The sequence below is a fragment of the Ictidomys tridecemlineatus genome, chromosome 13 (assembly GCF_052094955.1).
Source record: "Ictidomys tridecemlineatus isolate mIctTri1 chromosome 13, mIctTri1.hap1, whole genome shotgun sequence".
In the NCBI taxonomy this organism is placed as follows: Eukaryota; Metazoa; Chordata; class Mammalia; order Rodentia; family Sciuridae; genus Ictidomys; species Ictidomys tridecemlineatus.
This window is the reverse complement of record NC_135489.1, coordinates 77,692,914-77,714,588: the sequence shown is the minus strand read 5'-3', so window position 1 is coordinate 77,714,588 and position 21,675 is coordinate 77,692,914. Positions and strand designations below refer to the sequence as shown.

The following is a 21,675-nucleotide window of genomic DNA, read 5'->3' as shown; positions in this document are numbered from 1 at the left end:
ATTGCTAACTAACAAAACATGAAGTGACTCTTCAGCTATCACTTCAGTGTTGTGCCTTGCCCTGGAAATGATGGTACAGGTTTATGTGTAAATTGCTAGATTCAGATCCTGGATATGGCAATAAAAACCCAGTGCAGATGATTATCTGAGCCAAACCAGCTGCTCCACTCTACACCAGGACATAGGCAGGAGTAGTGTGTGGTCCTGAAGGTGGCTACTGTGTGCACGAGCCACAGCAGCCTGATGGGTAAGAGTATACTGTGTTACACTCCGCATACTCAGCATCATGCATTTAAGGCTCCTCCTTGTCTTTTCCTGGCTTCATGGCTCTGTTCCTTTTATCACTGAGTAAAGTCCCCTTGTCTGGATGTGCCTGGGTTGGTCCATTCTCCCATTGAAAGTCATGTCAGCTGCACTCTGTGTGTGTGTGGATGTGCCAGGGCCTCGTGCTGCTATCGTAGCACACTACCACCAAGCTGCACCCCATCTCCCTGCTATCTTTGTTTTTAATGGTAAAGACAAACTTGGTTTTCTCATAATATTGTATGAGTCTTATATTAATGTGAGGTAAATAGTCTGGCAGTTAAACTATTCGTGTTTTAAAATGTTGCCCTCTAGTTGTTCCAAAAGCTCATATTCCAGGTTTTGATCTGCAGACAGTATAGGCAGAGCATGAAGCTGAAGCATGGATCTGTCTCCTTCCTGGGTGCTGTGCAGATGCTTCCCTGCACCCATGGAATGGCCTCTGATGTGAGCTTGTCCTGTTGCAGTTTATTTTTGTTCTACTGCAGGGATTCTTAAGACAGTTGAATTTCAAAGGACATGATGTTTAGTCCAAGAAATATGTTCACTGTAACATGGGCTCGGGCCATCAACCCTGAGCACTGTGGTTCTCCTGGCTGACTTTGGCCATTGGGAGGGTCTCCTCCTCTCAGTCAGGAGACGCACTAGGGTGATATCTGAACTCACAGCTGAGTGAGGCGTCAACACATCTGGAAACATCACTGACTGCTGCCGGCGCTGTGTGGGCATGGGGCTGGTGTGAGGTTCTAGCTGCAAAGAGGTGGGAGAAGCAGGGGCTCACTGATCTCCTTACCTTATTAGGGACGGATGAGAAGCTGTTAGCCTACATCACAGAGAATGCCAAGAGATTGATGGCTGCTGCCAGGTCTGTCTTCATGAAGGTTGCTGGTGACATCCTGGATGGGTCCATATTGGTCAGTCGGTTGGAGCTGATCCTGAAGCACAAAAGTCAGTTTCTGGAACTGTGGCAGTTAGGTGAGCTGAGGCCAGGCTGGTAGGAAGCCCCTGTTCATATCTGTGCTGGTTGTCCTTATCCATACCATCAAGTGGGGGCCTCCTTCTGGTGGTGATTGTGGGGCACTTCCAGGGAGAGAAAGGGATGCCATAAAATTTGTTTTCCTTTGACTGACTTTGTCATCATTTTCAGAGACAGAAAGTTCTTCATTCCAAGAGAAAAAATGTGACATGGAAGAGACACTGGACTGGAGGATGGGCGAAGTCATGTTTCTGAAGAGAGAGAAGAGAGAGGTGGACAGCCTCCTAGGGCTGTGTGGGAAGGTGAAGCATCTCATCCAAGGTACTGCTCCTGTAGTTGTGCTGGGAACCCTTGAGGGCTGTCATGGGGATGGAAGCAGGCTGCAAATAGTGGGACCTTACTTTTCAGGAAGAAGCTTTTTAAAAACATTCTTAGCCCAGTTTTCAATGTGTTTGCCAGGGAAGCAGCTTCCCCTTCTACACTCTTGTTTGTGTTCCTCCACACCCGTCAATGTCCCCAATTACCCAGTGTCAATGTCCTATGGTGGCTTCCCAAGGAGGGGAGGTGTAGATCTTTCTCCAGTCTGTGCCCTGCACATGAGGCTGCTTGCTGCTCTGTCACTCCCAGTGGTGTCCTGAGTTATTGGCACCTTCTTCAGGGTCAGGCCTTCGCCATGGCATGAACACAGTACTCATAGGCAAGTCGTGCGGTGGACCACGGCCACTCCACAGTTCTGGCACAAAGTTTCTGTAGCTGGTGGAATTGCATTTCTTGCCTTGGTATTTCCTTTTCCCCTTTTTCATTGTGTTTATTTCTAATTGAACCCTAAACTGTACCAGCTGTCTGAGTGGATGTCTCTGAAGGGTCTTCCAGGATGGAGGCATTATTTTCCCTGGTGGGGAGGTGGCCCTCAATCTCCCCTATCTCCCAGGGTTGCCTTGGCCTCTGGGCTGGTAGGGCAAGTCCCGCATCCCTGGCCTGTGCTTGACTCCTGTTTGACAGAGAATGGCATATGCTACTTGCTGGGATGGGGACACAGGAGGCCATATACAGAACTGTGCCCCTGCTGTAGGTTGATCACTGGGCCAGGGGCAGAGTTTCCTTCAGAATGCTGCCTGAGTGCTGCATTGGGACATCAGATGCAGCCTCACTACTGATTCTCTGTATGGAGCTTGTTGTCCTTCTCTGGATGCTCTTGAGAGCTGTGTGGCCCTGGTGTTCTGAGGTTAACATTAATCTGTGCCTGGCCTTGGGTCTCTTTTCCATCTCTAGGATGGGGCACTGACAGGTCTCAGCCAGAGATCTAGTCTTAGAGCTCTAGGGCGTTCTCCTGAATTGGTTCATTGCACTTTCCCTTTTGCAAGGTCCACATCAGCAGCTGCTGGGCCTCCTGGCATGGTTGCCTGACTCCCATGACATCTCTCCTGTTTGGCTTCACTTCCTGAGCCTCCTAACCTCCTCCTGAAGCCTGGGCATTGAACTTTTCATGTCAGCTCCCATGTGTACTGAATTTAAAGGCACTCCCTGTTTCCTTGAAAGATCCATTTATATGCTATGCTGTTCTCATGGTTCATGATTACAGTATGTTTTATTTCAGAGATTATTGGTATTTTTAAAGGTTTTCTTTTTCTTTTTCTTGTATAGTTTCCAGTTTCATCCAAGTTGCTTTTTTCTGTTAGCTTGTTTTTCTTTCTTTCTTTTCTTTTTTTAATGCTTGGGATGGAACAAAGCCTTTCCTTTTATTTTTTTTTACATGGTGCTAAGGATCAAACCCAGTGTCTCACATGCTCAGCAAGCACTCACTGGTGAGCTAAAATCCCAGCCCAAACCTAGGCTTCTGTGTAACCACTCTGCCACTTAGCTATAGCAGCCCTGTTGAGGTTTTTGGTATTTATTTCCCGCTTTAAAGCTTTTCCTATTCTAGTTAGAGATTTTTGTTTGTCTGTGTCTATGAAGGCAGTCCCCACAAATGGATTGATAGGTTGAGTGCTTCTGGGCCAAGGCCCTTGGGGTTCTGTGGCTGCCCCTAAATTGACCTGGTCCTTGAGGGCTTCTCTTGAGGGCTGGTCATATTTGCAGCCCCTTCCTGCCGCCAGGTTTCTGGAGCCAAGAGGGAGAGATGGAGGAGGAGTCTGCTTTACTCCTGCTTTCCTGCCCTGGTGGCTATGTCGTTCTCTTGGTCCTTAGATTGAATACTCCCTGTCCTCTGGAGCTTCCCAAGACAGGTGTGTGTTTAGAAGTAGCCTCCAGGCCTAAGAGCCCTGCAGGTGGTCCTTCCTGCCCCTTGCCAGGTAGAGGGCAGCCCCCATCTGCCTCCATGGTGGAGGTGGACTCTCACCAACTGCTTCTTAAACAGACTTTGAACCCAATTCCAGTTCCCTCTCTACCTCTCCCAGTCTAGGGTGACCCTAGCAGTTAGTGTCCTTGGGTGCTAGGGCTGGCTGAGCTCATATCTGCTGTTGGCCCTAGATTCTGTATTCTTAGGTCCTAGGAGTGTCATTTGCCACTGGTGTGGCCATCTTTCCACTTCCCAGCTTGTGTTGCTATTGGACTCCTGTCTACTCTCCTTGTTCCTGCTGGTTCTGATCTTTCAAAAGCAATTTCTAATCTGCCACTGGAGTAGGATTTGGCAGAAGGGGGATAGATGTGTGTTTCCAAATGTCCTCTTCACATAAGAGCTCATAGTCTATTTTCAATTATTAAAACTGATGAGCAAGCCCAAGGCAAGATTGAGGGGAGGAGGGATGAATTCTTATTGAAACAAAAATCCCAGCAATGGTCTTCACTTATGTTTTCTTAAAGAAATGATTAGAAATTCTAGGAAAGTAAAATAAAATGCTACGATGACTAGCAGTTTAACTTCCATGTTTCCTTATGGTTTCCCAAGTGGATTTTGGAGAGATTGAAGCAAGGCACTCAGAAGACCTGAACCTCAAAAGACTGAATGAAGCCATGAGGGTGAGCCAGCCAGCATCCTCAGCCTGCAAGCAGATGACACACTACAACCTGGACCGTGAGGTCCAGGAAATGGCTGCAAGGATACACTCGCTGATGGACAGCCACATCTTCCAGATCTTCTGGGAAGAAGCTGCAAAGTCATTGAGTGATCCCCAAGGAGAATCTGAAAGGCAAACCCTTGCACTTATAGAGGCCTATGAGTACTTGTACTCACCTTGTAACCAGAGGTTCATGAAACTGTATCAGGATCTGAAGTCAGGAGAGGTCACCTTTGGAGAAATCAATGTCATCTTCAAGGACTTTGTAGATAAATACAATGACCTGACTTTAGACCTCCAGATCATGTGTGAAGTAGACCCCCAGGCCCAGAGGGACTGGATCTCGCCGCGTGTTGAGCAGATCAAGGAGTACCATAGCCTGCACCAGGCAACCAATTTGGCAAAGGTCATCTTGCAAGTCAAAAACAATTTTGGATTGACCGGTGACTTCAGTGTTATTTACACTTTAATAAACTTTGTAAGTTATTTGCTGGGAAAATTCGGGATAGAGAAACCATCCCTTTTCTAGAGTAATCTCATCTCTTTAGGTTATAGAAGGACAAAAGGAAATATTTTTTTAGCTTGTCTAGGTACCTCTCCATAGTTCCAGTGGAAATGCCAAATGGTACCCTGTTCCTGTTGTAACTCAGGCCTGAGTCTCTTCCTGTTTCTTAGTCTCAGGTTTCTAAGCATGTGTAGCCCATGTTTCAGTAGAGACAGTTGTGATAATGCTTAGGATTTAGCATAGTATGGAATTGTCCATACCTAAACTTGAACCCTTTGGTATGTCTGTGAGTAACTCCCGAAAACAGAGAAGCCAACGACATGGACCTGTCAGGACTACTGTGAGGAGCAGGTTTCAAAGTCCAAGTAAGCTTCCCCATAGGACCTTGGGTACCGGTGACAGTAGCTACTGCTTCCTAGCAAGGAGGTCATGCTATCTTTAGTGCAAGAGTGTGTCATGTTGTTGCCGTAGCAGCTGCTGGTGGGAGGGCAGGCATAGGTGGTTTCTGGTGCAGCCCACAGCAGAGCTTCATATTGCAGATTGATGACCTCGCAGCTACCCACCATGAGAGACTGGACCAGATCAGCCCTCAGCTCATCCAGGCCAAGAAACTGCTGCAGGATATCAGTGAGCCCCGCTGCAAGTGTCTGGAGGAGCTGGCCCTGCAGAAGGAGCTGGTCAGCTGGCTGCAGGAGGCTCTGGGAGGTATAGGGGTGACTTGACTTCAGTTGTTTGTCAAGTGGGGTTCTTGAGCTTGAGGACATTTTGCCTCAATCCTGTGTGTGCTTTAAGTGGGGGACAGTGTCTGCTTCCAGGCCCACAGTGGAATCTGCATCAGGATGGCTTTTCAGGGTTCTGGTTAAAACTGTTGCTTTGCTGTTCTCTCCATCTATGTTCATAAGTGTCCAGATTTCCTTTGCTCCTTCTAACTCATTCTGTCAGAGGCCTAGGAAATCTCTTGGCAGCAGTGGGGCTTTGCTGCTGTAAGCTTGTGGAAAATGTACATCTGTCTGCCAGCCTAGTGCTGAGCAGCTTACATGGTTGTGTGGATTAGATAGAGGCAGGGGAGGAGAGGTAAGAAAGAAACACCAAGGAGGTGGAGCAGGGGCAGCACTCATACACCAGAGAGGCCTAGAAGACCACCTCCTACTGCCACTAAGGCTGTGCTGGCTCCAGCTTTCATTCAGAGCTGTGCTGTTTCCACCTTGTACTCCTGAGTCTGCTTTGATGTATAATCTTTGATTAGTAATTAACCCTGGGGGAATTATCTCAGTTTTTTAAATAAGTAATTGTCCACATAATATTAACCAACTGAACCTGAATTGTTTAAGTGATAATGTTTGTGGATTAAAGGAAATAGGGTATACACAAGCCTAGAACAGTACCTGAGACATTGTTTGATAAAGGTTAGATGTTGGTCAGTGGTGTCATAATATGCTGCAAAAGAAAAAGTGTCCTGGTGTCCCAACTGAAGGCAGGAAGTGCCACACACCCTAGATGTTTACTTAGTGTCTATTGATGGCCTCACGAAGGATCGTGCCCAGGTAAGAGTTGTGCAGCATCTTGGAGTGGTCCTGTGCTGACCCCCTCTCTTCCCCAGGCATCACCGAGCTCCAGGTATTTGTGGACCTGGCCTCCATCTCAGCTGGAGAGAGCGACATTGACGTGGACCGGGTGGCCTGCTTCCACGATGCTGTGCAGGGCTATGCGTCCCTGCTGTATAAGCTGGACAAGAAGGCAGGCTTCAGCGAGTTCATGGAACAGTTGAGAGAACTCTGGAAGGCTCTGCAAAATGACTCCCATCTGCCCCGTAAATTGGTGAGTCTTGTTCCTGGTTCCAAGGCATGGAGGTCCTGCAGCCCTGGGGAGCAGCTATGCTTTGAGGGCATGCAGGCATGGAGGCATGTAGGCAGCCATTTAAACTGATGTTTAAAACCAGCTTTTCTTTGTCTTGGGTTGGAAGGGAGCTACAGTACTGCATGTCAAGAGCAGTCTACACCCTATAGGACAAGTGTGGAAAGAGCATGGTAGGAAGTGTGCAAAAGGGTGTGCAGTGATTTTCTCTGAATGGTAGTAATTGTCCTTTTATTTGGTTACTTTTGAGTTTTTTTCACAATTGATATTGATTGATTTTTTTTATCAGAAAAAAAAACCACTTAAGTAAACTGCCTGTACCAGCATCTGAGTAAACTTACAGTCATAATTCACCCAACAAGAAGAGATGTCTAGAAGCTTGCACCAGCCTTTGGATAGTCCCATGTGGTTGGAGGGTGGGGAGATGGACATAGAGAGCAGTTTGCAGTTTTCCTGCTAGAAGCTTACGTTCTTTTGCAATTTTTCCTAAGTTCTTCTGGTCATGCTCAGAGACCATTGCAGGACATTAAGAACTTAGGGCTCCTATTCAGTTAAGCATCTCTCCTCAGAGGACCTTTGTTCTGGTAATCTAAGAGGATGGTGGCATTCCACTTAGGAGGGTGGCCCCTGGCAATCCACCTAATCATCCTTAAGTGCTGGTTACATGTACTCCAAGTGTCAGCTAAGAATGAGCACCAGCATTGTCACATGAGTGGCCAGGTTCCTGGGGGACCAGGCAGGGTCACCTGAAATAGCCTCAGGCACTGGGTGAGCAGCTACGCCTGGCGTCCTAGAGGAAGGTGGCTGGAATTTGCCCAGCAAGGGCAGAGGCAGGAGGAGGACATTCAGGAAGATATTCATTTGAACCCTGGCCCATGTTCTCTGCTTTTGTCCCAACAGCGAGATTCTGCCAGAAACTTGGAGTGGCTGAAAACAGTGAAGGAAAGCCATGGGTCCATTGAGCTCTCATCCCTGTCCCTGGCCACAGCAATCAACAGCAGAGGCATCTATGAGATCAGGGCACCCACAGGTGACCAGAAGGTGAGCCCTCCCAGATTTCAGGTGCAGTGTTGGTGGCATGCGCTGGCCTGCTGCAGAGTCAGGGTTTCAGCCACCAGAAAATGGCTTCTGAACATGTTTTGCCTCCCAGATCTCCCCAGATGCCATCCTGAGCCTGATCCTCCCTGGGGGTCACAGTGGCCTGGAGTCAGATCGCACCTACACTTTGGAAGAGCTAAAGGATCTTTTAAACAAGCTGATGCTGATGTCTGGCAAGAAAGACCATAAGAGTATGGAAGTGGAGAGGTTTTCTGAGGTGAGCAGGTGCCCTATTGCATCAGGCTGGGCATGCTCACTGCCCTGCTTCCTGCAAAGGAGAAGGGGCAGGGGTTGGCCTCTGGTGGACAGAGTGGCTGCAGAGAGTGGAGCTTGTGGGTCTGCAGGGTGCACCTTGCCTGGAGCCACATCTGAGGTGGGACAGGCCCTGGAGGCCCTGGAGGCATCCTTAAGATCTGTCACCACTGGTGGTTAATCAGCTACATTTAGCAGGAGGTGACCACGTAGATAGATCTTACAAAGAAGAATGTCTTTATTTACTCTGTAAATTGGCAAAGTCAAACACATTAAGATTCTAATGGGCACTCTTCATTCAAACTAAAATAACCAAGCCAGGTGGCACATGACTGCAACACCAGTGACTCAGGAGGCTGAGGCAGGAAGACTGTAAGTTAGAGGCAAGCCTCAGCAACCTAGTGAGATCCTATCTCAAAATAAAAAGGGCTGGGGACATATCTCAAAGGTAGGACACCCTGGGTTCGATCTCTAGTACCAAGAAAAAACTGAAATAATTATCGACAGAAGTTGTTGTTTTTGTAACAGTCTCTCTCTTTCTCTCTGTCTCTGTCTCTTTCTCTGTCTCTCTCTACTCTCCCCCCCTTCTCTCTCTCAAGTTATAGGTTTTTTCCTTACAGTTTATTTGTACTTCAAAATTGACATTTTTTTCCTCTAGTGCAGCCATAGAGCCAGGTCCTGACACATACTAGGCAAGTGCTCTACCACTGAGCCCAGCCCAGCCCACAGTCTTATCTGCCACCTGATCTCTTCCTGAAGGTGGATGCCCTCTCCCTAGGCTGATCATGTTTCCCAGTGACCCTGAGGGAGGAGTGAACCCAAGACCCTTGAATTAGAAACCGCGTGTGTCTAGATTAGCATGTCCCCCTGCAGTAGCTCACTATGACATCTGCCTTATGCCCTTGTTTCCCTCAGTTATTCTGCTATGTGCAGCGGCTCATGCAAGCCTTCCTTAACCTGTACTCTGCGGGAAACATGCTGTTCAGGACCTGGACTGCCGAAGTCTACTGCTGCCCCAGGAATGGCGTCTCCATCTGCATGGACTTCCACTTGGAGTTGGTAAGCCAGCTGACAGAGAGTGGGGACGTCACCCAGCTCCTGGAAGCCCTCTGCAGGCAGATGGAACACTTCCTGGATGACTGGAAGGAGCTGGTGAGCAGGAAGCGCAGAGAACACTTCTACCTCAACTTCTACACGGCCGAGCAACTGGTCTACCTGAGCACTGAGCTCAGGAAGCAGAGTCCCAGTGAAGCTGCCCTCATGATGCTGTCCTTCATCAAAGACAACTGCACCCCAGCTGACATCTTAAGGTCCACCGAGGGGTTCAATGAGGCCACGAGACATCTTGTGAGGACAGTGATAGAAAAATTACCTCCATTGCAATCCGCTGAGATCAGTCTGATGACCAAGCTGTGGGCCATCATGGAACAATCCCTGGAGTGCATGAGTGTCTTTCTGCCTGGCTGCCTGGACCTTGAGGCCCTGGGCCATTGTCTGGCTCACCTGGCCAGTATGGGCAGGCCTCCTGTGAAACGGTCTCTCCCTGTGGGCCTTCAGGCTGGCCAGCCCAACCTGGTTATGTGTGGCCACTCCGAGGTGCTGTTGGCTGCCCTGGCCATCTACATGCAGGCCCCAGGCCAGCCCCTGCCCACCTTTGATGAGGTGCTACTCTGCACCCCGGGAACCACATTTGAGGAGGTGGCCCTGTTCCTGCACCGCTGCCTGGCCCCAGTTTCCCAGGGGAATAAGGTCTACAGCCTGCTATTTGCAGACCAGCTGAGCTACAAGGTGGCCTGCAAGACAGAGGCCCTCTTCCGCAGCCTGTCCACACAGTGTCCCCGGGAGGACTACCAGCTGGTGCTGGTCTGTGATGCAGCACGGGAGTGGTGCTACCTGCCCTCAGCCTTTAGCCAGTACAAAGTCCACCTCATCCCAAAGGCACCCCTCCATGCCATCCAGGCCTACCTGGCACATCACTACCAGGTCCCAGCACAGACCCTGTCAGCGGCAGCTGTCTTCAGAGACCAGATGTGTGTGGGGATCGTGGCTTCGGAGAGAGCAGGAGTTGGTAATGAGAGTGCTAGGGTGGGCAGGCAATCTCTCAAGGCTTCCCAATGACCCCTGCCTCTGCAGCACCCCAGATGTCACCCCTCTGCAGGTGGGAAACTGAGTCTCAGGAGGGTCTGACTCCTTGCAGTAAGGGTTTCCCCTTAAAGGGGCTCTCTTTTTACCCAGGTTGCAGTTCGTGGGAGCCCAGCTCCTCCTTGCATGGACTTCTCTGCAGGTCACTTTTTTCTTGTGTAAATTCCCTTGACCTCCTCTGGGTCATGTTAGTGTGAGCAGAGAATGCACAGCTGCTCTGGCTCCAGGAGAAGAGTGCCTTGCACCCTCCCTTTAGTCACTGTCATGTGTCCTTGGAAAGAGGTGGTGACTTCCATTCTGTTGACTTCATCCCATGAGCATCACTGTGCCCTTTCAGGACAAAACCTGCCCTCCCCTCTGCTTTTACTTTATTACACTTCCACTCCTGTCATCGTAGAGAATGCCATGATGCTGAGTTGGTGACAGCTGGGGATTCTGGCTTCATGGTGGAATTGTACTCTAATCTGATGTTCTGTTGCTTTTGAATTTTACACAGAGAAGTAACTATTTTTATTTTTTTAAAACTGAATTTTCCCCAGGGGTACCCTACCACTGGGTCACATCCCCAGCCTTTTTAATTCTTATTTTGAAACATGGTCTCACTAAGTCATTTAGGGCCTCACTAAATTGCTGACACTAGTCTTGAACTTGCAATCCTCCTGCCTCAGCCTCCAAACAGGTGGGATTACAAGAATGTGCCACTGCTCTTGCCTAAGAAGTAATTTATAATCCCCCTGGATTCTGTTCCTCTTGGTTCATAGGCTTGGAATCTAATTTCCTTATTTTAACATTATAGGGAAATCTCTCTATGTGAAGAGATTGCATGAAAAGCTGAAAAAGAAGTTAAACAGTGAAAAAGTGCCTTTAAAGATTGTTCGGTTGACTGATGCTCAGGTGGATGAGTGCCACATCCTGGACTCCCTCCTATCTTTCTGGGATGCTCAGTATCGGACAATGCCTATGATATTCCACTTTGATGTAACTGCTTCGGTAAGTTCCAGGATAGCAACATCAGAAGGTATAATTCCAAGGGCCCCACCTTGCTTCTTCCTGTATGAAGAGTCCCTTCTTTCTACACCTACCTGTGGTTAGTACCCTTCTCTCAAGGAATAAGACAGGAGGAGGGTCCTGGGGGTTGGGAGAGATGGATGGCAATTGTGTATTTTCAAACCCATGCTTCTCTGACTTTAGGTACAGACTGGAACTTGGGTCTTTCTTTTCAAACTCCTCATTTTACAATACCTAATGGATTTACATGGGAAAATGTGGCTTCGGAACCCGTGCCACTTATATATCATTGAAATTACAGAAAGAAATTTAGTGCAGTCCAAGAGGTCTTCAAAGCTGGTATGTACAAGGGCATTTGCAGGTGGTCATGGCACACTTTTGATTCTGTGTCCTATGTCCTAGGGTGACACATCTTAGTTGTTTCTGACTTTTGCCTTAGAGGAGCAGCATGTACAGTGTCAGGGGAAATGCATGCTTGGACTTAGATCTCAATGATGTCTGGAATGAGGATGCTCTTGTGTTGATTGGCAGCATCTTGGATTTTTCTGCATCTGTCAGATTGGTGCTGTGTGTCTGGGTTGAGTCCCAGCCATGCTTAGTGTTGGAGATTCCTCTGTTGACAGACATTGTCTCCTATGTTCACTGCCAGTGAACATGGCAGGGACACTTTGCGCATAGAAACCCATTAGCTGGTGGGAGGTCTATTGTCACACACTGTTTGTTCTTAGTGGAGAGATGGAGCCACAGGATTGGAAATGGCTTCCTGGTTCATAATACAGCTGCCTTGGTTGAGTTTTTTTAGTACTCTAAGGTGCAGATGCCAGCCTCTATGAACAATAAACTGCAGAAAGCCACGTGCATTCAAGAGATTTTTTTTTTTCATAAAGGCCCAAGGTAGATGCATGGAAGGTGTCTTCCAGGAAATCAAGTTCTAACTTCTACTTATGTCTCTCCTTTGCAGAATCCCCATGTCCCCCAGTTCAGTTTTCTTGATATCTTCCCCAAAGTCACCTGCAGACCTCCCAAGGAAGTGATAGCCATGGAGCTGAGCCCTGAAAGGAGCATCATAGAGCCTGGAATGGACGAGATAGAGTTCCAAAGTGCCACTTTCCAAAGACCTTTCCAATATTTAAAACAATTCCATCAAAAACAAAACCTAGACACATTTCACTATCAAGAAGGTTCTGTTGAAGGTACCCCAGAGGAGTGCATCCAGCACCTACTCATATACTGCGGGGTCATCAACCCCTCCTGGTCAGAACTCTGGAATTTTGCTCGGTTCCTCAACTGTCAGCTCAAGGACTGTGAGGCCTCTCCATTCTGCAATCCAGGATGTACTGAAGACTCACTACGGGGCTTCAAGAACTTTGTGGTCACCTTTATGATCTTCATGGCAAGAGACTTTGCCACACCAACACTTCATACCTCTGACCAGAGCCCTGGGAAGCACACGGTCACCACGGATGGTGTCAATGAAGAAGAGCTCACCCCCTTCACTCTCCGGAGGAGGTGGGAGTCAGAGTCTCACCCATATGTGTTCTTCAATGGTGACCACGTGACCATGACATTCATAGGCTTCCATCTCCAGCCCAATGAGAATGGCAGCGTTGATGCCATCAACCATCTCAATGGGAAGATAATCAAGAAAGATGTCATGACAGAAGAACTGTACAGGGATTTGTTGCTTCAGGGAGTGCCCTTTAATGTTGACTTTGATAACCTGCCCAGACATGAGAAAATCTTGAGACTCTGCCAGCCACTAGGGATTTCTTGGGCCCTTGACCCTGATGAAACATATGAGCTTACAACGGACAACATGCTCAAGATTCTGGCCATTGATATGCGGTTCCGGTGTGGGATCCCAGTTATCATAATGGGAGAAACCGGCTGTGGGAAAACTAGGCTCATTAAATTCCTTAGTGATCTGCGGCGTTGTGGTGCCCAGGCTGAGACCATGAAGTTGGTCAAGGTTCATGGAGGAACAACTGCAACCATGATCTACTCCAAAGTCTTAGATGCTGAGAAAATTGCCTTATCCAATAAGGACCAACACCAGTTGGACACTATCTTGTTCTTTGACGAAGCCAATACAACAGAAGCCATAAGCTGTATTAAGGAAGTATTGTGTGACAAGACCGTGGATGGCCAGCCCCTGGAGGAGGGCTCAGGCTTGCACATCATAGCTGCCTGCAACCCTTACAGGAAGCACTCCCAGGAGACCATCTGCTGTTTGGAGTCAGCTGGTTTGGGGTACAGGGTCAGTGCCAAGGAGACAGCAGACAGGCTGGGCTCCATTCCCCTCAGGCAGCTGGTGTACCGTGTCCACGCCCTGCCCCCGAGCCTGATTCCTCTGGTGTGGGACTTTGGACAACTGAATGACACTACTGAAAAGCTCTACATCCAGCAGATTGTGCAGAGACTGGTGGACCATGTCAGGATCAGTGAAGAGGAGACTCGTGTGATCACGGAAGTGCTCTCTGCCTCTCAGAGGTTCATGAGGAACACTGAAAGTGAGTGCAGTTTCGTCAGCCTCCGGGATGTGGAGCGCTGCGTGAAGGTGTTCACATGGTTTCATGGCCGCAGCGAGATGCTCTTGGTGAAGATGAACACCTTTCTCTGTGAGACCAGTGTCAGCAAAAATAACTTCAGGAGAGACCCCGTCCTCTGGTCCCTGGTGATGGCTGTGGGGGTCTGTTACCATGCCTCCCTAAAGGAGAAGGAGTCCTACCGCAGAGCCATTTGCAGGTATTTTCCAGGACCATATGACGACGGCAGGGTCATCCTGGACGAGATCACACACGCACAGGATCTTTTCCTGAGTGGGGTGCCTCTGAGGAAAACCATAGCCAGGAACTTGGCTCTGAAGGAGAATGTCTTCATGATGATCATCTGCATTGAGCTGAAGATACCCCTATTCCTTGTGGGAAAGCCTGGCAGCTCCAAATCTCTTGCCAAGACCATCGTGGCAGATGCCATGCAGGGCCAGGCCGCACACTCCGCTCTCTTCCGCAGCCTGAAGCAGGTCCACCTGGTGTCATTCCAGTGTAGCCCCCAGTGCACCCCACAGGGCATCATCAACACCTTCAAGCAGTGTGCTCGCTTCCAGCAAGGGAAGGACCTGCAGCAGTACGTGTCTGTGGTGGTTTTGGATGAGGTCGGCTTGGCAGAAGATTCCCCCAAAATGCCCCTGAAGGCTCTGCACCCACTGCTGGAAGATGGGTGCATTGAAGGTGATCCTTCCCCCCACCAAAAGGTCGGCTTCATAGGTATTTCCAACTGGGCCCTCGACCCTGCCAAGATGAACCGGGGCATCTTTGTGTCCCGCGGCAGCCCCAGTGAGAAGGAGCTCATAGAGAGTGCCAGAGGGATCTGCTCTTCAGACAGCCTGGTGCTGGACAGGGTCCGAGGGTACTTCGCTCCTTTTGCCAAGGCCTATGAAACAGTGTGCAGCAGGCAGAACAAGGAATTCTTCGGGCTTCGCGACTACTATAGCCTCATCAAGATGGTCTTTGCCACCGCCAGAGCATCTAACAAGAAGCCTTCTCCACAGGATGTTGCACATGCAGTCCTTCGGAACTTCAGTGGCAAAGATGACATCCCTGCTTTGGACATCTTCATGGCCAGTTTACCTGAGGTCAGGTGCGTGGAAGAGGTCAGCACCCTGGAGCTCATCAAGCAGAACATTTGTGGGGGTAGGCAGAGTGTGGCAGTTGGGGAGCTGGAAGAAACCGAATCTCGCTACTTGCTTGTGCTGACCAAAAACTACGTGGCCCTGCAGATCCTGCTGCAGTTATTCTTCAGTGAGGACCAGCAGCCTGAGATCATCTTTGGTTCCAGTTTTCCCCGGGACCAGGAGTATACCCAGATCTGCAGAAACATCAACCGGGTGAAGGTCTGCATGGAGACCGGCAAGATGGTGGTGCTGCTGAACCTGCAGCACCTCTATGAGAGCCTGTATGATGCGCTCAACCAGTACTACGTCTACCTCGGGGGCCAGAAGTACGTGGACCTCGGGCTCGGCACCCATCGCGTCAAGTGTCGGGTCCACCCTGACTTCCGTCTGATTGTCATTGAGGAGAAAAATGTGGTGTACGAGCAGTTCCCCGTGCCCCTCATTAACCGGCTGGAGAAGCACTACCTGGACCTCAGCTCGGTGCTGCAGGGGTGGCAGAAAAGCATTGTGCAGGAGCTCATGCAGTGGGCAGAGGAGTTCGCTGATGTAAAGGCCCATCAGTTCCTGGCTGGGCACAAGTACAGCCCTGCTGAAGTCTTCGTCGGCTACCACTCTGACGCCTGTGCCTCTGTGGTGCTGCAGGTCATGGAGAGGCAGGGCCCCAGGGACCTGACACAGGAGCTGTATCACAGAGTATCTGAGGAGGCCAAGCTGATCCTGCTGGACTGTGCCACACCAGATGCCGTGGTGCGGCTGAGTACCTCCACGCTGGGCTCATTTGCTGCACAAACACTGTCCCAGGAATACTGGAACAAGCAGCAGCACCACTCCTTTGCAGATTTCCTCCAGGTCCAACTTAGCAATGCAGACTCAGAGCGCCATGCCATCTTCACAGAGGTGATTGCCCCCACAGCCTTTCCTTTTCCTCTTTTACCCAGGAGCCATGATCCTGGGGCCAGGAAATCTCCACTCCATTTACGGTACCATTCAGTCTGGGAAATGGGTGTGTCTCTTCCATCTTAGGCTCAAGGAGGATAAGTTCAGTTAGGCTTCTCTTGCCTGTTTGTGAGTAGAGCTCTGTTCTGAGAGCAGTACTGGGCACAACGTTCACTTCCCCAGAGTGCTGGCAGGCCCCAGGTGTAAGTAAATTGCCCTGCTTCTTATCCTTGGACAGTGTAAGAGTAATGGATGAGGATGCCTCCCAACAGATGCCCTTAGTGTTATAAGTGAAATCTGTGCAGCCAGGTAGGGGCATGGATCATAGGTGGTATTAGTACGAAAGAACCTGGCTGGTTGCAAACTTCACATATCAGCTGAGCTCTCTATTCAGGAATGAAGTTTCATTTAGGAATGGGGTGATGCCTCTGATGGATCCACTCTCCTGGAGGAAAATAAGCCACCAGTCAAAGGGGAAGTTTGTGCTTATATAGGTTATACTGAGAGGTAACCTAATTATTGTAGAGTGTGTCTAATGGAGGGTCTGGGGTCAGTGGTCAGTGGATCAGATGAAGGGTCTAGTGTCGTGGTCAGTATTCATCTCTTTCCCTCCATGGTCTCATTGTACTATCACTGAGAAAGGACTTATTTGGGGAAGGTTCAATGCTTTGGCTTCTTCCCAGAGACTGCCAATCTAGGCTTGAATGGGTATTTCCTCCCCAGGGCTGGTCTTTTCACCGGCAAAGATTCTTCCAAGGGAAGGATCAGTGCTATCAATGTATGGCTTTCTTTTTAACTCCCTTTTCCCAGGCTTCACTATTTTGGTGTTTTTCATTTTCCAAAACCCAACAGCCAGTTCTCCTTAAGAGAGGCCCCTTGGGCTGGCCGTGTGGGCTGGCTGGGTAGGCATCAGAGCAGAGGGCTCCATGGGGCACAGATATTGAGTCTGAATCTGCATCTGTGCAGGATACCAGGAAGGGACTGCTGACAGAGCATGAAGTTCAGGCTTAATGAGTGCTGGGTCATGGGGATGGGATAGGTGGAGAGACATGGGGAGGGCCTTGTCAGCAGCCTTGAGCTTGGTCTTGCCTGTGCAGAGAGGAGCTATGGAGGAAAGTGTACCTGGATGTACCATCCAGGTGATGGGAAGACAGTGGAGCAAGAGAATCGTATTGAGAGGATACACCAGTCAGGAGGCTGCTATCATGTTGCAAACTGTAAATGGTTAGCAGGCAGCATGGCTGGGCTAATCACTGACTCCATGGAAGGGTGGCAGAGGCAGAGGACAGCCTTCTTGAACTCACTGAAGCTTTGGGCAGTCACCATGAGAATCCAGGGAGCAGCAATGGGTTTGGGAGCCAGTGGTGACATCTGTTTAGGATTTTTTTGCCATGTGGTTGGATGTGGGAATTGGAAGCTTGTCAGTAAGGACTGGCACAGAGAAGGGGTCTGGAGCCAGGTGCAATAATACATCCCTATGATCCCAGTGGCTTGGGAGGCTGAGGCAGGAGGATCTCAAGGCCCTGTCTCAAAATAAAAAGTTAAAAGGACTGGGGATGTCACTCAGTGATTAAACACCCCTGCATTCAATCCCTGGGACAAAAAAAAAGAAGTGTTCTGAAGAGCTGAGGTCCTATGTGCCTGGAACATCTGGGTTTGCCCTGTGGGATATGGTCCATAACAGAGAATTGAGAACTACCGAGGGGAGGGAGAGTTGCCAGTGGCTAATTACATCTGATAGCAGGAAGCCAGATTACAAGAAGAAATGTCATTGTGCTGAGCCCTAAAGGATCAGGAGGCTCTCAAGTAGGAAAAAAGCAGAAAGAGAGACATTGGCATGTTAAAAGGAGACCAAGGCAGCTTTGGGTCAGAGCAAGTCTTCTCTCTGCCATCTGTTGACTCTGGAGGTTCTGCTTGCCTCAGCCACTCTTTGTATGTAAAAGCTGCTCTGAGTTGGGCTTCTTTATGTCTGAGTGCCCACTGGCCCCGAGTTCTGACCAGTTCTCTGCACCCTTGCTTGAATCTGGCTGATGGCTTGTACATCCATGTTGTAGATCACCACCTTCTCCAGACTGCTGACGAACTGTGACTGTGAAGCCCTAGGGGAAGTGGTGAAGGGCTTGGCCCCTAAGCCTGTGATCCTGTCACTGCAGCAGTTTGACACTGAGTACTCATTCCTCAAGGAAGTCCGGTGAGGTGCCCTGCCTGCCCATCACCCTTGGCCCCTGCCCTGGGAATGTGGTATCGCATGCCAGGGTGTGGTAACCACTTGTAAGGAACTCTGAGTACTATGGAGGCTCATTGCTCAGCCTCCTCATATGCCCCTCTGGCCCCAGTTGTAAGACAGCCATGTCCTTCTGTCTCCTGAGCATTATGTAGCCTTTTCCTTCTCCAGTGGATTGCATCTTCACCTTGTGGAGGGAGACCTCTACCAGATGCTGGGTTCTGAATGGCCTGTTTCCCTTCACTTTGTAGAGTATTGTGATCCATGTTTTTGTTTTGTTTTGCTTGTGCTGGGGATTGAACCCAGGGCTGCTCTACTACTGAGCTACATCCCCAGCCCCAGCCCTTAATAATTATTATTATTAATTTTGAGATAAGATTTCTGTGAGTTGCTGAGGCTATCCTGGAATTTGTGACCCTCCTGCCTTAGCTTTCTGAGCTGTGGCTGCCATTGTTTTAGGACAGAGCACTCACTTGGGTGATTCCCTTTTTCTTTCAGAAGCAGCTTAATGAAGACAGCCAGACGTAAAATCCTCATTGTCCAGATGGATTTTGACGATGGCGCTCACAGTACTCAGCTCATTGCATCAGCTAAGTATGTTCTTAGTAGTTTTCTCAGAAAACATAGGAAGCCAAAATCTACCCAGGACCTCCTGAAGAATCCATGAAAACAGTATGAAAATAAGAATGACTCTCCCTCCCAGCTCCTGACATGGGCTAGAGAAGCTAGAGAGGAAAGGATGAAGGAAAAGGCCAGTAATGGCACAGAAATTGTGGAATGCAAGATGCGTCAATAATGGAATTTTTGTAGTGTTTAGGAGGATGTGTTAAAGCTGCGTTTGCAGTCATTTTCAGTCCTTTTTTGATCATTTTGATTTTGAATCACATAATTAAAATTAAAGTTCAGTCTGGGATGTAGCTTAGGTACAGCACTTTCCTAGCATGTCTGAGGCCCTAGGTTTGATCCCCAGCACTGCATTAAAAGAAAGAAAAGAGTTTATCATAAGTTTAAGGGAAGTAAGACTATATAAATAAATTAATATTTATTGGACATTTTTGTGGTGTCCATAAATCTGAAAATTTTAGAATTAGCTATGTTCTGTTAACTCATGTAATTAAGAGTGACATCTGCTCCTTTAAAACACTGGGTGCCTAGGATAAGTTAAGACCCAGCCAGATCCTATGGGGAGGTGGTCTTCAGCCTCTGGTGTGCAAGGGACACCATACTACACTACAATCTCTTGAAATGGGAAGGCCAGCAAGCCCCACCCTCCAAACATGGGGCTGCTAAGAAGGACAGAAAAGTGAAATCACAGAAAAGGAAAACAGGAAGCAACTAGCTTCACAGGGAAAAGCTTTTGCTTTAATCAATCAATCCCCCTGAACCCCTAGTTCAGGCAGTTTTAGAACTTTATATACAATGTATAGGGGGAGGGACTCAGAGGTTCACAATCTACAGAAGTTCCCATGACAACAAGGTTTTCTTTCACTGTTCTGGGCCAATCAACCCCTCAAGACACTTTTTACAAGAATCAGCACTGGAGAAAGGGAGAGCCCCCACACACCATCCTCAGCTGTTTCCATGGAACCGAATTAGTAACACCTTCTCTTTTTTAAAAATTTATTTTAAATTTTTTATTGATTTTTCTTTTAAATAAATGATAGTAGAATGCATTACAATTCTTGTTACACATATACAGCACAATTTTTCATATCTCTGGTTGTATATAAAGTATGTTCAAATCAATTCATGTCTTCATACATGTACCTTAGATAATGCTGTCCATCACATTCCACCATCCTTGCTGACCCTGGCCTGCTCCCTTCCCTTCCTACCCCTCTGCCCTATCTAGAGTATCTATTCCTCCTATGCTCCCCCTTCCTACCCCACTATGAGTCACCTTATATCAGAGAAAACATTCGCCATTTGTTTTTTGGGGGATTGGCTAACTTCACTTAGTATTATCTTCTCCAACGCCATCCATTTATCTGCAAATGCCATAATTTTATTCTCTTTTATTCATTCCATTGTGTATATATGCCACAATTTTTATGCATTCATCTACTGAAGGGCACCTAGGTTGGCCCCACAGTTTAGCTATTGTGAATTGTGCTGCTATAAACATTGATGTGGCTGTGTCCCTGTAGTATGCTGCTTTTAAATCCATTAGGTATAGTCCGAGGAGAGGAATAGCTGGGTCAAATGATGGTTCCGTACCCAGTTTTCCAAGGAATCTCCATATTGGCTGCTTTCTATATTGGCTGCACCAATTTGCAGTCCCACCAGCAATGTATAAGTGTACCTTTTCCCCACATCCTCGCCAACACTTATTGTTATATGTCTTCTAAATAGCTGCCATTCTTACTGAAGTGAGATGATATCTTAGAGTAGTTTTGATTTGCATTTCTATAATTGCTAGAGATGATTAACATTTTTTTCTTATATTTGTTGATTGATTGTATATCCTCTTCTGAGAAGTGTCTGTTCAGATCCTTGGCCCATTTGTTGATTGGGTTATTTGTTTTGGTGTTTAGCTTTTTAGTTCTTTATATACGATAGAGATTAGTGCTCTACCTGATGTGTGAGGAGTAAAAATTTGCTCCCAAGATGTAGGTTCTTTATGCACCTCACTGATGGTTTCTTTTGCTGAGAAGAAGCTTGTTAGTTTGAAAACATTCCACTTATTGATTCTTGGTTTTAATTCTTGCACTTATAGGAGTTTTATTAAGGAAGATGGGACCTACTCCCACATGATGAAGATTGGGGCCTACTTTTTCTCCTTTAGACTCAGAGTCTCTGGCTTAATTCCTAGGTCCTTGATCCATTTTGAGTTAAGTTTTGTGCATTTTGAGAGACAGGGCTTAATTTTATTTTGTTGCATGTGGATTTCCAATTTTCCCAGCACCATTTGTTGAAGAGGCTGTATTTTCTCCAATGCATGTTTTTGGCACCTTTGTGTAATATAAGATAATTGTAATTTTGTGGGTTAGTCTCTATGTCCTCTATTTTGTGCCATTAGTCTACCGGTCTGTTTTGGTGTCAATACCATGCTGTTTTTGTTACTTTTGCTCTATAGTATAGTTTAAGATCTGATATAGTGATATCACCTGCTTCACTTTTCCTGCTAATGATTTCTTTAGCTATTCTTGGTCTTTTATTTTTCCAGATGAATTTCATGATTGATTTTTCTATTTCTATGAGGAATGCCATTGAGATTTTGATTAGAATTGCATTAAATCTGTATAGTATTTTTGGTAGTATGGTCATTTTGATAATATTAATTCTGCCTATCCAAGAGCAAGGTATGTAGATCTTTCCATTTCTAAGGTCTTTTTTTGATTTCTTTCTTTAGGGTTCTGTAGTTTACATTGTATAGATCTTTCACCTCTTTTGTTAAGTTGATTACTAAGTTTATTTTTTTTTTGAGGCTATTGTAAATGGGGTAGCTTTCCTCATTTCTCTCTCAGAGGATTTGTCACTAATGTACAGAAATGCCATTGATTTATGGGTATTGATTTTATATCCTAATACTTTGCTGAACTCATTTACTAGTTCTAGAAGTTTTCTGGTGAAGTTTTTTGGGGTCTTTCAGGTAGAGAATTATATCATCAGCAAATAGTGGTAATTTAAGTTCTTCTTTTGCTATACATATCCCTTTAATTTCTTTAATTTGTCTAATTGCTCTGGCTAGTGTTTCAAGAACTATAT

General features: G+C 47.5%; 1 protein-coding gene across 8 annotated transcripts in view; it reads left to right on the top strand.

The window, feature by feature from the left end:
- LOC101970728 (E3 ubiquitin-protein ligase RNF213-like) overlaps positions 1–21,675 on the top strand; it is a 196,186-nt gene that overhangs the window by 79,168 nt on the left and 95,343 nt on the right. For all 8 annotated transcript variants that reach the window (XR_013429775.1, XR_013429774.1, XM_078030412.1 and 5 more), the window contains 13 exons: positions 1,105–1,278; positions 1,451–1,600; positions 4,167–4,753; positions 5,320–5,485; positions 6,381–6,598; positions 7,535–7,675; positions 7,785–7,949; positions 8,900–10,052; positions 10,923–11,116; positions 11,318–11,473; positions 12,096–15,704; positions 17,798–17,934; positions 18,466–18,561. Coding sequence is in view for 6 of the 8 variants with exons in the window: in XM_078030412.1 (XP_077886538.1) it covers positions 1,105–1,278; positions 1,451–1,600; positions 4,167–4,753; positions 5,320–5,485; positions 6,381–6,598; positions 7,535–7,675; positions 7,785–7,949; positions 8,900–10,052; positions 10,923–11,116; positions 11,318–11,473; positions 12,096–15,704; positions 17,798–17,934; positions 18,466–18,561 (6,946 nt within the window). In the remaining 2 variants the exon portion in view is untranslated. The remainder of the gene's footprint in view (positions 1–1,104; positions 1,279–1,450; positions 1,601–4,166; positions 4,754–5,319; positions 5,486–6,380; positions 6,599–7,534; positions 7,676–7,784; positions 7,950–8,899; positions 10,053–10,922; positions 11,117–11,317; positions 11,474–12,095; positions 15,705–17,797; positions 17,935–18,465; positions 18,562–21,675) is intronic.